Source organism: Micropterus dolomieu, linkage group LG21, assembly GCF_021292245.1.
Source record: "Micropterus dolomieu isolate WLL.071019.BEF.003 ecotype Adirondacks linkage group LG21, ASM2129224v1, whole genome shotgun sequence".
Lineage (NCBI taxonomy): Eukaryota > Metazoa > Chordata > Actinopteri > Centrarchiformes > Centrarchidae > Micropterus > Micropterus dolomieu.
The window spans coordinates 15,267,836-15,286,126 of NC_060170.1; the positions used below are offsets into that span (position 1 = coordinate 15,267,836).

Genomic DNA, 18,291 nt, shown 5'->3' on the forward strand with positions numbered 1-18,291 from the left:
TACAGAGCCACCCAGTGGAGCAATTTGGGATACTAGATATCCCAGTGTTGGAAATAAATTTTTTTACATTAAAAACCTAAGCCAACCCTTTTCATCAAGCTTCAAGTAGCCTTGCTTTTATTGAATATTACTGACAGTTTTATTTTTTAATAAGATTAGATTTTTATTGCATATAATGTTTTCCCTCGCAGTCTTTTGTTTGTCAATTTGTTTGTCTAAATGTCAATTTGATGTCAAGTTATTTTAATTTCATTTTGTGTGTGAAAGGTGCTAGGATATACAAATAAAGCTTATTATTACTATACCATAGAGTAAATTATACATACTAAGACGCTCAAGTTAAATCCAAATGATCTTTCAATCGTGTTACCCAAGAGTCTGCCTTCCTCCGTTGAAACTATACTGCTACAGCAGTAATGTTTCATGTTTCATCAACTTACATCAGTGATGAGGGGACGTGTCCAAAGTCTCCACTGGGCGGTGTGAGAGAGATTATGTGTTATTAGTATAAATAATAATCACAGTAAACACATCAGACCCCCATATTAGTAGGTGCTATTCGGGAGTACCAACTTAAAATGCAGAAAAGTTTATTTCAACAAAGACCGGTGCTGCAACGATCACTCCCCAGAATGAAAATAGCCACCATGTGTTTGGTCACGTGACCACGTTACGTCAGCATAACGACGTGTGTGACGTGCATTGTAGGCTACGTTAGTTTCCCTAATCACTTACTCAACTGATATCTGTGTAATAAAAACTGGAATTCCGCCGGTGGACGAGGGGGTTACTTATTCAGAAAAAGCACACAAACCCAGTGGCCCTAGTCATGAAACTATCTCGGTCGTTTCTGTGGTGAAATCGGGCTCATTGGTGAAGAAAATGCCGGAAAAATCCTGCTTTTAAACCCACACAAGGTCGGTTGTTATTTTGCTCTAGCTGTCGAAAGGCGGGGAATACAAAGCGTATTGTGGCCAAATTCACTGCAGTCAAGCCAGCCTCCACTTCACAAAACACGGTCTAGCTAGCCCCCAGTTTGTTTTGTGGTACGTGCATGTACTAGGCATTACGGTAGGGGGCGTCTCAGAACCATAAACTGTCTATAAAGCTCAGAACTGATTTCAAAATAAAAGCGACCTTCCGCTGAACGACAATATTGAATTAATTAATTTGCATAATACCCACAACTGTCAACTAAATAAAAATTTATAAATAGTACATAATAAATACAATTAATAGTAAATATCTAAGTAATCAAAGCTTTGTCATTACAATTGTCTGAATAATTAGTCAATCTTAATAATAAAGACCAAACTGACAGAATTAATTGAAAAACTTGAAAAACAGAAAGATATTTAAACGAAACTACCCGTTTACTACCACAGACTAATCTTGCTTCAGAACGATAGCAGACAACCTCAGTGAGTCGCTGACAATATCAGTACTGTTTGATGTTGAATTTCAAAATAAAAGCAATATAAAATATATGTACGTTTTTATATACAGTCTATAGTCGTATGGTAATAATAATATTACTTCAGTGGTGTTAACTATGAAATTCAACATTCAGACAATTGATACTGTCAGCGTGACACCGAGGTGGTCTGCTCTTATTCTGAAGTGAAATTAGTCCGTTGTAAACAGGACGTTTCAGTTACAAGCTGTCAGTTTTGTGCTTACAAGTCAGATTGGTCTTTGGAAATGTATTCTTTATTACCACGGTTAATTATTCACACAATTATAATGACAAAGATTAGATTTTCAAAGAGTCTAAATTGAATTGACAGTTAGTTGTTTATGTGTGGTTTTTATTCATTAATTCATTATGGACTAATAAATGTGGTCACTTAGCGGAAGGTCGCTTTTATTTTGAAATCGGTTGTCTGACACTCCTACCGTAACGCACGGTATATGCGCGTACGCCAAAACAACGTGGGGGCTAGCTTGGCCGTGTTTTTGGTAGTGGAGGCTGGCTTGATCGCAGTCCAAATTCAATACATTTTGGACTCACTAGAGCAAAAACGGGATTACCTCAAAGCCAGTTCGTGCTGCTGTGACTGGTCAGCGATAGTACATGGATTATCTGGTAAGTAAATGACTCGAAATGCTGTGTTTTCCGTATTCCAATCAAAGACTTCTTCTGACGTTTGGTTTCATGCCAGTTGGGCTCCTAATCAGATAGTGATGGCACCCAGGTGTGTGGCTACCAACTATTAGATGTAGTACCGGTTGTTGTTTCATGCCAAGGTGTCAGCTGTAGCCTGTGGCTTTTGCCTATCAGTGTTGTGCGAACAGGGTCTAAAAGGTTGACCCAGACTCCGATCTATTTTCACGATAACTAGCCCACTTGCTACACCGTTTGAAGTACTGTTAGTTAACGTTATGCAATGTGTAAGGTAATGTGGAATAAGGGTGTTATTTCCCACAAAACCCACTGTTGCTACCGAGGATAAAGCTGCACTGTGAGTTGCATTAGGCTACTTGGAGTCAAGATGTCATTGGGAGTGAGGCTCTATAACTGCACTGGTGTGAGATGTTAGTACCCTGCATATTTGTAATACCTGTGACCAAAAGAATTATTACAGTCCAGGCCACTGTGCCAACTTTAGCCCCGGAGATTATGGTTTTTGGGCCTTTGCCCACATTGTAAAGGTTGGGATGGGTGCTGCTGAAAAAGTGCAACAATAGAGAGGAAGCTGTAACTAAAAGCTTTCCCTGGGAATTTATAAAGCTAATAGGACAAAGAGTACCCAGACATTGTGCTGTCATCTCACATGGGGGACTTAGTGACGTTGTGAAACGCTGAGGAACTTGCCCACCCAGTGTTATCAGCTTGTTTATAATGGCCCTCCCAAGATGTGGTTGCTGAAAGGAACTTTGAACTTCTGCTTCATTGAGACGTCAAGATTACAAAGTCCTATCAGGCAACTGGCACCAGAACAGCTGTGTTATAGATAATGCAGACTGACTAATATAAAGCTTCTGTGCGGCGTCTGGCGTTGGAGTAACACATCTTGTGGGGGAAAAATAGGGAACAAAGTGGTTCATAGTTTACACGATTATTCTGTAATCCTCAGTTACATGTTAATGGAGCGTTGTTGGTACAAACGGTAAACACGAGGTATTGTTGTCTAAGGGAGCACACTCCTGACATGAGATGATAGAAACTGATTTCATTGCCTGTATATTTTGTTCAGTTTTTACCGTGTTTAATGTTTGTGTGCATACTGGGAGGAAACAAAATTCATTCCTTGAACATTTAAGATTTTCTTTGACAAACAGTTTTCTGCGGAAAGCACAGCTGTAACTCTGTGGACTGTTGGAGCCGAGTGCTTGGCTGTCCATGGAGGTCAGGCACTCGATAGGCGCAGGGCCCCCTTTCCTGCTGTGGAACACTGGAGACCTGGCACAAAACCCATTACATTACATTTACTCATTTGGCAGACGCTTTTATCCAAAGCGACTTAGATTTGAGGAACAACATGCAATCAACCCAGGACAAAACTATATCTCTCTCCTATTAATCAATAGGAACTTATCACTAAACCATTTGTTAAGTTATGCTAATCCTGTGTCCTGATCGTGCTGTTAGGTATGGTTTTAGATCAGGTTAGGCGTAAAAGGGTATTCGGGATGAACAGGAATGGAAGCACAAGATTATTGCACATAGCTGGTTTGAAAAAATACCACTGTAGCAGAGGTCTGGCCTATAGTGGATTATGTTTCAACTGGGAGCTGGAGCATGTTAAAGGACTGTGCTGCTGTGTGGTCAGCGTAGTGTTAAAAAAGACGACACAAAAGTGTAGCACAGACTGAGGAATTTGGTGCTAGCTGTTGCCATGATACAACCATACCAAATTACAAGTGCACCATGTGGCCATCTCTTGGACCCTAAGTTGTTGTAGACCTCACCAGACGGGACACGTTGAACGTGTTATGAGTGACATCAATGAGAGGGAACTTTGTATGTGAGAGAACCAAACTATGGCTGGATTGATCACTTCTAAAACTCTACAAGAACATATACTGTTATTCTTCTGAGAGTTAATGTAGCAGACCTTTTTCTTTTTCTATTGACACACTGTATGCTTGCATGGTCATAATTATTCTACTGCTAATCTGCTGCATTATTTGTGATTGTTAATTGCTTTAGGCAAATGCACAGCCTGCAGGATGTTTCTCCAGTCTTACACAACATTTTCCTTTTTATTGAAGGGATGACCAGCTATTTATTTCTGCTACTCAAGAGTGACTAAACCCTCAGGTGGACTGGCGTCCATGTCATCTTTTTCAGCTCTGCCCTGATGGAAGATCTATAGCCATTTATTTTATCTGGTGTAAAACAACCAGTCTGGTTTTTGTGGAATTTAAATTACGCCAAAGATTCAGTGATGAACCAAACGGTAATGATGGGTGAGACGGGTAAGTGACGACAGCCTCCTCTGATAACGGGCTGGCCCAGACCTCTGCTCATCCAGCTCATGTTCAGACAGAATAAATGGGAGAAACATTTAGGAGAAAAGAGCAAAAGGCAACTAAATATATAATTGTCTCATGATTTGAAGTCAGTAATAACAAAGTATTTTGTTTTAATTGATTTTGGATGCCTTTGCGTTGCTAAACTCTGTTGTGTTTTGGTGTCCGCATTAAAAATGAACCCTTTTGACATCCGCTCCCCTGTTGTGAACTCTTGGTTTTACTATGACTAGTGACAGGAGAAACTCGGCGTGTAATAGCTAAACTAAAGCATTTTCTTTTCTGTATTAGTGCTGCACAATCATTTGAAATATTATCAAAATCACAATATGGGCAAGTGCAATTTCCAATTCCTACAATTGTTTGACTAATGGAAAATGTGTGACAAAACAGCATTATAATGAAGTATTGTAGTGCTGCGGAGATGACTACAGATCTTGTTCTCCAGAAAACACGTTTGTTTGAGTCATTAAGTCATAATATCTTTCAAAATAATCAATGATTTTTTTTTTATCCCATATTGTGCAGCTCTATTCTAGATGATACATAATTTAGCCACATTATGCAAAGACTCACACTATTTTAATTGGATTTCAATTGCAGTTGAATTTCAGTTGCAGTTCATTTTGGAAAAAACAGACTTGCTGTATCCATTGCTATCTGGCTAATACTTACATTTTGTGACCACTACTCTTTCCATATTTCTGAAAAGAGGCTTCAAGGAGGAAGGCAGTAATTTAGCTGTGATTGCTATTAATGGTTTTGTCAGACCTAAATGATTACACCCTAACCTGTTTGTGTTGTCCCTTATATTCTTTAGTGTAGTTGTTGTGTGTACATTGAAATGACATTAAAACCTTTTAATGTGACCTGGCTTGACTGACTGGATGTTGAAAGTTTCAGGGTTGGATTTTTATAGTGTTAAGCTCTAAGTGAACAAAATTTTAAAGGTATGATTCTTGTTAATAAACAGCTGTTGTTTAGCCATCTCCATCACTTGACTAATGAGCAGTCTGTCAGCTACCATCTACTCAGAAATATTATCAGAATTTTATATGAAAGTAATAATTGTTCCCTCTCTATGCAAGCTCGTATTTGGGCAGTTAACAGTTCACAGGGATTTTTGTGTTTTTACTCAAGGTAATTTTTTTTGAAGGCATTTTTGCCATTCTTTGATACCAGTACAGAGGCAGGATACAAGGAGAAAGAAAGGGGCATGCGATGCAAGAAACGATGCTGTGGTTATGTGGTATGCTCCTTTTACCATTTGGCTATCAGGACGCCTCATTGTTTATCAGCACTAAGATCACACCTCATGAAAATAAATGGTCCAGTCTTGAAACCTTCATGTGTTTTTGGCTGACCAACTGTTTTTCAGAGCTGATCTCCTGTCCAAGGGCACACAGCAGGCTATAGCAGATTGACATCTCACCGTTGAACACTGATGGGACGTTCTTGGCAGCATATGAATACAGCTTGGGTTAGCCAATGGGATACGAGGCTGGTGTTACTTTTCCTCAGTTTTGTCCCCTATATGACCGTGTTCCACACCTCGCTGGTGCTGTCGCGGCCAAGCTCCTTTCAGAGGCAAACAAAAATGACCTATTGTGTGCAGATAACAGCACCAATAGTCTCACTATATATTTCAGCAGTGTGTGTGCTTTTTCTGTGCGGATGGATATTAGGCCAATCATTTACTTAATTCATCGGTGAGAGAGAGCGGGTTTACCCATTTGTTAGAATGGATGTGAATTGATAGAAGTTTGGTCAAGTTGGCCACAGTTGCTTAAACCTGCCCTCTTATTTAAAGTGCATAGCCTCTAGCAGCAATGGGAAATACCTTTTCAGAGCACAACAGCATTCCTGAACCCCCCGTCCCTGATGTTAATCTGCAGCAGCATGTCAGTCAGGTTTTTGTGTCTACTGTCTAGGTCATTGCAGTGATTCCCATGTGTCAGTGGAGAGTGCTAGTGAGTCAGCATCTTGGGCTAGAGCAACATCAGTGTTGCTGCTGGAGACGGGGGAATATCTATGGGGTTTTATAACGCTATGATCATGATAAAGCACAGGTTTAAGTTGCTTTTAGATTGGCATCCACATAAGTGTATGGACCTTTGCTCTGAAGAGGCAATAGTGAATTGTTTTCATGTTTTTATTTCCTTTACTTTCTTTAAGGCCATAACCACTCTCTTTGCCTAGAAAAGCATGAAGGACATGTTTGCTATCAGTGGTTTATTATTCTGCTCTTATTTTATTTAAAGAGTTGTTGGATGGGTCCATAAAAGATGTAAACAGTATGGTTTGGGAACCTATCTATACAGCTAAAATCCAAATTGTCACATCTGGTGTTGACAGCACTTAAAACAGTTGGAAATGAGGAATCTTTGAATCTCCAACAGTTATTTGAGAATAGCACTTTAAATCAGGTGCAGAAAATTGTGGGGGACCAAACTCACTTTCTGCACTCTCAGTATGAATTGCTCCCCTCCGGCAGAAGATATAGAGTTCCACTGTGCAAACTAAACCGGTATAAAAATTCTTTTGTTCCTGTGTCTACACGTATGTTGAATAACAGTCTATCTTATTAATTTTAAATTTGTAAATTAATTGTCTTTCCTCTTTTTATACTTTTTATACTTGTATATTGTATATTTCTATGTACATGCAGCAACCATGCAGTTCAAAACAAATTTCCTTTCGAGGACAATAAAGTATAAAGTATACTACTACTAAACAAATGCAGCTTGATAATCAGAGCTTTTATCAGTGAGTCAGGGCATTCATGGGAAAGCATATCTTGCTGACCTACTGTCAGACTGAATAAACTACTGTACAAAGCCTATTATATATTCTGCCTTGGTACATGACTAGTTGCATTACAAAAGAAGATATCTGCTGTACAAAGTGCATTGTGTATGACATGCACTGGGTTAGAGGAGAAAGGTAACAGAATGAGAGATGTGACAAAAGTTCTGTGCTGGATTTTCTAAATTATGTGATATTGGTCCTAAACAAATGAGACACAAAGTTGCCCCAGTGATTTTAGATACAAACGAGAACATATTTTAATCCAATTGTGACACCTGGGTGGACAGTAGGTTGTAGTTTTTGGCTTTTATGGTTAATAATTTATAGATGTGGTGTAGTCAAATCATAACCTGTTCTTCACCTATCTGTAGAATCGGCTTGGATGGGTCAACACGCCAACATCAGCTTGTTTCTATTAGCTGTTTAGTTTGGAGTTGGAAAGGAAATTTTATGTTGCAAGCAGTGCTATGTTTGCATTCTTAAAAAATGTAATTTTGAAGTCTAGGCTACCTGTTACTAGTGTAACTAGTTGTCATGTAGTATTATTGCATTACAGTTGAGCACTCTATATTATAACTGCACTATGTCAGCAGGTGGTTGCATCAACTACAAGTAGCTGAGGTGACTGAAACAGGCCATTAGAACATGACTCACATTTGTCCCTGAACAGACCAACTTCCGGCAAAGTGTCCCACAGCAGTTATTGAAATCCCCATGGCCGCTGCAAGCTCAAGTGGTCGATCCCTTTATCCTACTCCATGCATAGAAAGCAATGGTTTTCTTACTTCGTGAAGCTGTGCGTACAGTACGGGCATGTTGTGTGGGTGGGTAATGGTGACTAATCCAATTCCCTAGTTGTCACTGAGCCTTTAATCTTTTTGGAGAGAGGGATCCTCACAAACTAATCTGAAGCTTGTGTCTGTCTGCTGATCCTTGTGGCAATGTTTTTTTTTATCTTTCTATGAATGAATAAATACAGAGAGCCAACACAAGGCAGCCTTCAATCCCGCGCATCTACACCCTTACAAAAGCCCTCTGTGAAGCTCAGATTTAAAAAGAGATGGCTTGTGCATATATAGGTTGCTGACAGTGAGACGGTGAAGGGCTGGACTTGTGTTGTTGACCTGACATTGTTGTGCTCAGCTACTCCTGATCCTCCTCCATCCAGTCACTTACTCCAGAGGCTTGGATTGTGTGTTGCTGGGGGTTACGCTTGTTGCTGTGCACAATGTCGGAGCACATGCAGCTCTCCCTTGCCTTGTGCAGGATTGGGCTTTACACGGTAAGAAAACGCGTAAACGCTTCTTTGTGTTTGTTAGAGAATGGCAGGGACGTGCTGTATTGTGTGTGTGTGTGTGTGTGTGTGTGTGTGTGTGTGTGTGCTGGACTGGATAGTGTTCGTTTCACCGTGGTTTAATCTTACCTTGTTGTGTTTTGAAACAGATACCGACCAAGTAACAACGGCTGCTGCTTCAGTGTTGCTTGGTCACTGAATGGAGAGAGCACGCTCGAGAGGGTGTTCACATAATATTAAGGTGGAACAGGTGGACGTCAGTACTGTGAGATGTAAATTAAACCTACAGAGAAAAAGCTTTTGCCTTTGAGTAAAGGCAGTTTGTCTGAGAATAGAAACAAAGATAAATTAGAGTCCCTTTTTTTCCTGCAGCTCCTAGCAATTGGCTTGGTCAGTTGTTGTAGTTTAAGCAGTCTTAAATAGAGTGCAGTTATGAATGGATCCTTGAGTATTATGCAAGTTAGTTTTGTTTGTCATTGCAATGACACTTGTGTGAGAGATTAAAAATGAATGTTCAGGAATACTGCAGTATTTATCTGTGATAAATACCTTAAATGTACACATTGATTCATTGATCTGTATGCACATTACCACAGTACCATGATAATTTTGAGTAAAGGGAAAAAAATCAATTTAAGGCACATTGTTGCCTTCATGATTTATCTTTTAAAATAGTTGTATTTTAACGAGAGCTGATGATTCATGTTAGAGTAATGTCAGATCCCCTGTTATTTCTTGACTGAGTGGTGAAGCTTTCTAAGTGAACAATATCAGAGAGGCTTATTTTGAAATAGGAGTGTAACAGTAAGCTTGTGCTACAGTAACATGGTGAGCACAGCCAATCGGAGTATTGTTCATGACTTGTATGGAAGTTAGATAAAGTCATTTCAGAAAGTCAGTTCTCAAGATCTGGAAAAAATTGAAGGCTGATAATAACTTTTGCTTGTAGTAATTATTTCTAGTTGTAGTTTGAGAAGGTATTGTGGAGCTTTTGTACTAATAGGAGGGTTACCCAAACTGTCCACTGGACACAGTTGTATTGCATTTCAGCTGTGGATTGTCTCACTTGAGGCTCAAATGAGGCTCGGCTCATCAGTCAGTAGGCTTCATCCGCTGGGGACTTGCAAATGTCCGTACAAAACAGACAGGCATTGCTCTCCCTACAGCCATGCTGCTAGCGTGACCAAAAAAAGGCTTTAAAGAAAAACCTATTTGTAGTTAATTTCATAGCATGGATCATTTATAAACTTTTATTGTGTTGTAGTTTAAGCTAACCAGGTCTGCTCTGTTTACTTTCTCCATCAGTAGTGTTTTCCACAGAATGACAGTGTAACTGTGTTGCGAGGGGGTGGCATGCATGTGGATATTGACTACCAGCTATATACAGCGTGCTAGCCTCGAAAACCCAGCTGTATTCTAACATTAACTTAGCTCTCCTTATTAACTAGCCTCCTTACATGCTTGCTAATAACTTTTTTTTTTAAAGCTGGGTCTCTGACATTGACAGATTTGTGCAGCTGTATTCATGAGGAACGGCGGACGGGTGAGTGAGAGAGAGGGGGACAAGCGAGAGGATGTGCTGCGTGAATGCGCTACAGCGCTCTACAATCAAATACGATTTTAAATAGGCCTAATAAAAAAAATCGAATATCAATGTGTGGCGGTGAGCGTTATTATTGGGGCGGGCCGCCACAAATAATTGAACGTATGGGAAACACTGAGACTGCGTTATATAAAGCTGGGAAAAAAAACAGAACTTGTCTTCTGGACTTTTCCGACACTGTGTCTCCCTCCACGTGAGAGAGTTCGTAAGATAGAGGGGAGCTGCGCGCAGACCATAGACTCTATAAAAGAAGTGGACGTCACCTATAGGGATCTGGACTGCCGTTTTGAAGCTTCGTGTTTGGCCGTTAGGCCGCCGCCATGTTGAGTTTTTGTAACCAGCGGCACCGGTCGTGACCATATTCGGACGAGACGGTGGCGCTGCTACTTTTAGCTAACTAAAAACAGGCTTGAAACAAAACGTTCTGACCGGAAAAATTAACAGCTGACTCCTAATAAGCTGGTGGTTAAACGGTGGAGGTTAAATGTACACAGAGCAGCAGATACGAGTCGCCTCTAGCCTGATTGACAGGTCACCATGGTAATGACTTGTGAGTCACAAGGTAGTCCCGCCCTAAAGCATAAGCCGCTTTATCGTCCATTTTCCTCTAAATTGGACCAGATTTTACTAAATGAACATCATGCTGTATTGAAGAAGGCTTGAAACTAATGATTGAGACCATAAACTAATTATGGAAGTGTTTACTGAGGTAATAAATCAGCTGAGAATAGGGTCAGTGTATTTCCAATGGAACTGGGCTTCTTTTTGCACCCAGAGGAGTCGCCCACTGCTGGCGGTTCGATAGAATGCAGGTTTAAGTTACCTTAACCTTTAGTTAGGTTCCCACTTGGCGCAGATGCAGAAGGAGAGTGAGGGCGGGGTTGCACAGTGAGGGGGAGAGAGAGGAGCAAACGGTGGCAGAACTTTACAGGAAAATTTATTAATTAACTCAACATCGCTGTGTCGATATAAATGGTATTGTCGGTATCTCTTTTGAAATCATATCGGTATACCTTTTATAATATCGATATACCACCAAGCCCTATTGCTAACCCTCCTGGTTTTCACAGGACAACGTTTACAACTTTGTGTCCCTTTCATTAGTTTCTGGCACCGTACAGCACATATAACTCTCTGCTGTTTCCATTGGGACAAGTGGCATGCGCGTGATGCAGAACTGTGATGAGGGTCGCTCTGAAGTGACATCAGAGTCACATGAATTCCAATCTGACTGTCCAGACCAATCAGTATCAATATAATTATAAGTTAAAAGGAGTGATTGTTTTCATTGGCTTGCTGGCATTGAGATTCAACCCCCTGCTGAGTCTTCACAGTATCCTGTACAGTGGTGTGCAAAATCAAACACCATGTGTGATGTTGTGGGAGAGGAATGGTGTGATCCATTCTTACTGCTGTTGCATGTCTGCAATACAAGTGCATAACTCTGATTAAAAAAGAAAAAACAACAACCCAAAACTTCTAAAACCGTGAACATTTCGTATCAGACACTGATGCTGAAAGGGCTATGCCAGGGGAAATCAAGAAAAAGCTTCTTGTTTCTTTATACTGGCCTAATAATTTACTACATCAGCCACTTCACACCAGATCTACAGCATGCTTTGCTGTTTAGGTTTGTTGTCTTTAGCTCTGAACCGGCTCTGTGTGAAAACAAACTTCTTGTTATGAAAGGGTAAAATCTCTCCATTTTTATCGCTTTGGACTCTCCCATGTTCTTGCTTATTGCACTAAAAATAGCAGAAGAGACAGCATATTAAACTTTTACCAATATTATACAGTAGTTTTCATCAGTGTGTGTAAAAGCCTATGCCTATTAAACTTTAGCCGGAGGACTGTGCAGCACTGTAAGTGCCAAGAACCTACAGAACGTGCTTTATAGTCAATGCTTGTCCCATCCAATACCACACAGTGTTCTAAGATTTACGTTTGTATTGTTACCTGGAGATTTGCCAGCACTCTTGTATTTGGTACAACTGCAAACTGTTGAAAGATTGCAGCAGTTGCGTACTTTTGTAACAACTAACTTGTTTGTTCTTACCAATTTGTTTTCCTACTTTCTAACCTGGGGAGGTGCAGTTATGTGACGGTGATGAGCACAACACTGTTTTTCTATTAATCCAATGCACCTGCCCAACCCATGTGCTACTGTTATCATTGTTGGCCAAGCACGGTTTCCGCCTCACTTGAAATAATATCAGACTTACTGAGCTCTAAGGAAATCGAGGAGTCACACTACATCACACAGTAAAGGCCACTTATAGAATGAATGAAGCAATTGTTTAAATCGTCTATTAACCACATTGATAATGAAAAAAAATGCATCAGGATCTGTCTGATTTAGCAGGTGACTGATTGATTGATCAAGTCATACATTTGCTTCACAGTAATTAAGGGCTCAATGGGTTATCTGTATTTGTGTAGGCTCTGAAGGTAGGCTGTACGCTATGCAACCTTAAAAATTAGCCACATGTCGGGGTAGCCACAGCAGGGCTATGGAGATACCGCACGGGGACAGCAAAAACTGTGATTGGCTGCTTGTGTTTTCTCCAGATTTCTGATGCTGTAGAGATTGTTGAGGGTGAAGACAACATGAAGCATGTTTAAACCTCAGTTATTGTCTCATTTTCAGTTAACACGCATTGAAGCTATTTCCACCGCAAAGCTTCTGCTCACCAGGAACTAGGCTGTCCACAGAGAATGAAATAACATGGTGACTGCATGTATCAGTCCAATAATCATAACAAAACAAGGTGGTCCATCCCACTGTCGCTCATATCACAAAGTGGATGAAACTATGTAAACACAAGTATGATACAGCCTGATCATGTACAATACACCCATTTAGTGTTGTGTTGATGCCATCAATGTGTGAAATCCGACATGGAACTATAAAACAAAACCCACACGGTAGTATCTGTGGGACTCCGTGTTTTCTGCTTGTGTCGGGTATAAATCCAACTACGCAGTCAAGTCAGCCCCTAACCCTGGCCAGAGATGTTGCTGGCACTTTAGGTTTCATCTGTATGGCACACTTAAGTTTAAACTAATATTCACCTGAGAATCTCCTTTATGTATTAATTAACAAAATGCAGCATAAGTCAGACCGTGTGATTTTGAAGTGCAAGACTGCAGTTATATTTTGGTTCTTGGTAACAACAGGTGCCTTGGGACATTAGTATAAGTGACCGTGTTCTGTGGGTACCATAGCTACTGCTCTTTAGACCCTGTCTTCGCAGGATGCCTTAACCATTAAGGGTCTAAGTGATCGTATTAGGCACTTCATGGTCACCTCATTATGTTATTAATGATGTGGAAAATGGCTGCTCCACTGATTAGCTGGCTCCGATGCCCAGGCCACATCACTCAGACCAAGAGTCTCAAGGCTGTTTCATGCTTAATTTGGAAAGAAACCTGATGGAGTGTGTGTGGTGAGAATGACCTAACTGAAGTTAAAAAGTGGAGCTGTACACATGGTTGGAGACGACCTAAAACCTGAAACAACGTGGATGCTGCAGCAGCACCTCAGTGCAGGACTGGTTGAACAAAGAGGAACTAGATTTACCTGTCAGTTCCACAGATTGTTTTTATTGGTTTATTATTGGTTACAGTGCTGAATGCTGATTAAAGGCTGGTTTTATCTCAGCAACTTGGCCTACTTTACACTTTTGCAATGATTAACACATATTTAGGTTTAAAAATAGAAGTTGAAGGTGCACTCTCTATACTGATGACATTTTTATTTCATATTTAAGGTTATGAGTTTCTAGGTTATACTAATGAAGAAAAATGAAGAACAGTGTATCTTTTTAAGGTTTTGTGTTTTGTGCAGCTGTCATCACGGTTGTGGCACCTGCATCTTGTTTACCATATGAAGATAAAATTAATGCATATTGTTACTGTTACAGTATAATGTATATTTTATTTGAAAATATTTGTAAGAATACATTAATTTCCTATCTCAACAATTTAATTCTATACTATACTGAATTACAAACAGGTGTATTCACTATTACTTTACATGGTCCATACTTGGACCATACTTACATTACAATATCCATAGTGTCTGTGTCTTCTGACGTAATATAACATTTTTCTCTCTGTAAGTGTTTTAATGGCTCGCCAAATATACTGTAGCACACATGGGTGGTCTGGCGTATTTTGGCCTTTGTGTCTTCTTCACTCATGGTGAAGAACTTCCATTGTGTTTTTGTGTGTGTGTGGCTGTTATAATAGTCAGATTACAGCCGCTGTGGGCGTGATGTTAACCATCATGCGGCATTTGTGAAAATTTGACTGGCACAGAATCAGATATGTGAGATGGATTGGCAGCCTTTGACCGGTCATGGTAAATCAAGCTGATTGATCAGTGCATCTCTGCTGGTGGTATTTTTAAAAAAAGACAATGTAAAGGTGAGCTGCTGGTAATAGATGTCATTGTAGCATGTTGTCTAGCCTACAATGCTGTGTGCCCACTGAATAATGAGTAGAAAGGGGAAAAAGCACCCGTCTTTCATAGATTCTCGTTGGAGAACTGATGACACTTGCAGCGATGGTGTACACAGGTGTCTTTCTGTTGGCTGACTCACCTTTATTGGGACTAAACCCAAAATACTTTCAAACACTACTTGTTTACTAGTCATGTAACGTCATCCCCACCTCGTCATCAAGTAGCTCCTATTTGTGTGCGTAGTGACTGTGTGGTTGAGCGAGAGAGAGAAAAGGCGGCGAATGCAGCTCAGCAGAGGAAAAGGTGAGCAGTGAAGTTTAGCAGTAAGAGTACAGTGTAGGTTACAATGCATTGTTGTGTTGAAGAGGATGTTTCATGCGGAGTTGCCTAGTTGAGAGCGTACACTACATCATGTCCATATATCATCTAGGCTATGTATCAGTTTAATTGAAAGAGGAGCGTCTGTGTACAGTATTGAATACCTTGGTATAACATAATACCTTGATACCGCCCCAAGACTAATTTGCATACTAGTTGCCAGTTTTGTAAACTCTTGTGTACTTCCTCATTTCCAAGTAGGTGTGAAGCAGCTAGGATAGTTATGTAATAAAGTAAAATGTACTTCTAATCTAGAAATGTAATAAGAAAATTTGTAATCACTTGTAATAGTGTAATATATAGAATGCATTACACATTTTAATATTAATGTATGTTGTCACATTGTTAGCCTATTTAGAAGGACATTTTTGGTATAGTTTACACGTTGCTCGACTGTCTGCCATTTCATTATCCCTTCCTGGAGAAAGGGCAGGATTGCAGGTTGGCATATTGATTAGGAAGATCTGGAAAGACCTTTGTTAATGCCCCTGTCACTAATGACATCCAAAGTGTCAGTGACCAAGACACTGTGTCTGTACCAGCAGCAGGCACTCAGATGAGTGATTAACCTGAGCTTTGACTCCTTTTGTAGAAAGAAGAAAGTGAAAAACCAAAGTTCTGATTTGTGGGAGCAAGAAGAGCATCAACAAATATGTATTATTCAAAGCAGATAAATAGTGTGCATTGCTTTGTGAGGATATTTGTAATTTATTATTTGGTAACACAAATTTCTCTTTAAATTGCAGGGGTGTTAAACACACAACTTGCCAATGTTAGTTTGAAAAAGAAACCTTTAGATCACGTTTAAAAAGAAATCCCGGTAGCAGTTTTTAGAGGAAATCCCAACACCTACTTTTTGAAACTGTTGTTATTATTGTTAGACAAAAAAGTCATCCTCTTTTCAAGAATATATATTTTTAGCTCTCTTATCTTGAGATACCTCAGGTGTCAGGTGGAATCTATTCATCTTGTTCAGGCTTTATCTCGCTGATCATAACGTGAACCCAGAACTCTTCCTTGTGATTTCTTTGTTTTGTTAGAATTTTGTTAACCCTATAGGTTGTTCACCAAGTACAATACAGGTCTACAAAAAATGTTTACATCAAATTGTTTTTTTCATTGTTATTTTATTATTTTTATTTCTTTGAAATTTTGACTGGTGAATCCCCAAGCTTCTTTGAGCTCTGACAGAGCTTCAGAATTCAATGCAATAGTTTTAGATTATTTTTAAGTCCTTGGTGGGAATCCATATATCTCAAAGAGTTATTGTTTTTGTGATGACTATTATGACACAGAAAAGTTTCTGCACAGTAAATAAACCCTTTTTCTCACAGCATGTGAGCAGCACACATTTCCAACCTGTTTCCGTCATTTTGAAAGGCAGGATGGGAGCAGCCACATATGCCCCGTCCTGGGCCATGAATATCCCACGCTTCAAAATAACCACAGGACCTGGTGGGATGATGATTGATGGATCAGCAAGGGTCACCCACCCACTATCGAGTAATGTTTCCTAAAACCCAGCTGCCAGTCATATGGTTTGTTTTGTTACGTCAAGGACATTTTGGGAAGGAATTTGGCTCTGGTTCGTTGGGAAACAACAAAGAATAACTTCCTGTTGTAGATGTATTGGCAGCACATATTATATAGTAGTTATATCCATCACGTTGTAGTACATTTTGTGGAATTAATGAATGATTGTTTTCAAAGGTGTAGTTCTATTAAGTGAAGCTGCAGCCAAAGCAGTGAGATAGCAAGTAGCAGAGTGTGTTCAGGGGCAAACAAATATTTGGAGGTTAAACTGAGCAATTTAGAACATAATAAAATGGAATAGCAACAGTTCTATTGGGGAAATTTGTAAAACTATAACAAAGGGGAGTCCAGGAAAAACAAAACACAGTTGCAGAGATGGGTTTTTAACAGTGCCAGCTAGTCACGGAAGCAGGATAGAAACATGCAGAGCAATTAGGGTGTGGTCAAAATAAGCATGTTTATAGTGTTTATAAGGCGGGTGGTGCTGGCATCAAATAACTACTCTAGTCAAGAAAACTAAGGAGCAGTGAGTTAGGAGTGAAAACTTAATATTATCAACCACAGGAAATGAAAACAACACAACAGAGCATGTGGCTTTAAGATGTGGTTCATTGCGTTAGGGTGGCAAAATCATAGCAAAAATGGGGTTCGAAATTGGATTTTTCTTGATGCCCCCAGGCTCTATGGCTGCCAAAATCTAATCTTGCTAAAACTCTGTCCAATACATAAACTACTTAGAAGTCCAATTTACTTTTTATGAATTCTGATGTGTTTGTAACTCGACAGTGCAAATTGTTTGAAGTCCTGGAGTGGAGCACAGCAATCTGTCTAGCGCCACACTATGGTGATTTGAAAAGACACTACCCTTTGGGATCAACAGAATATCTAGAAATAATTGATATTTTTATGCCAGTGAGACAATTAAGAATTAAACCAGACAGAAATATAAACGGGCAACATACATTACTTTTTGTATCATTGCTTTAGAGAAGCGAATAAGCTGTAGCTTAAAGGGTAACCTGGACTTTAATTTCCCATGTTTTTGTGTCTATGTGACTAACTGGGACAACATTTTTTCAAATTGGTCCAGTATTGAGTGATTGTAACAGTGCGGCTCTTCTAGACTTTCCAAATGTTATCACACCGAATGGTTTAAATTCTGATAGTGAAATTAGTCATTTCATTTTCACGGCTGCAGCTACTTCTTTCACATTGTAAGTCTATGGGGCCAGTGTGCATCATGTGATGGACCTGGAAGATGTAATTCCATGGTTTGGCTACTATTAAGATTTGCCATGTTTTCATTTCACGAGCATGGATTTAAAATGTTCAGTCACAGTTTTTTTTTTTTTTTACATATCAGCGCTCAGTTGTGTTACTCTTAATGATCTTGAAATATTATGTTTGTGTGGCATTGATAGTTTTCCAGCTGGTATGCTAAATCTTTTATGCTCAAGGTCTCAAAATCTGTACTCCGACCAGTTAAACATTACAGTTAGTGTTAGGGTTTGAAGCTCACAAGCAAGCAATATAATAAACTAAAAAAGCTGTCTTTAAGACAAATCTTAATCTATGGATTAGACATTCAATGCCTATTGTTATGGCTGTCACCATGAATGCACGAGACCAAAGTATGACTCTCACTGTAGTCTTTATTGAAGGTCTTGCCTATACTTTCAGTTCTGTCTTACAAATTCTGTCCATGATGCCTGACAGTGTGTTTAAAGCTTGTCT

At 39.6% G+C, this 18,291-nt stretch overlaps 1 protein-coding gene across 2 annotated transcripts in view; it reads left to right on the forward strand.

Moving 5' to 3' along the window:
• Positions 1-1,922: 1,922 nt before the first annotated feature.
• arl15a (ADP-ribosylation factor-like 15a) overlaps positions 1,923-18,291 on the forward strand; it is a 106,471-nt gene continuing 90,102 nt past the window's right edge. The window contains exon 1 of one of the 2 annotated variants that reach the window (XM_046034378.1): positions 1,923-2,086. In XM_046034378.1, the coding sequence (XP_045890334.1) occupies positions 2,075-2,086 (12 nt within the window). In that variant the 5' untranslated portion in view covers positions 1,923-2,074. Of the gene's footprint in view, positions 2,087-8,500; positions 8,567-18,291 lie in introns of those variants that run through there. The other variant, XM_046034379.1, reaches the window with a different exon arrangement.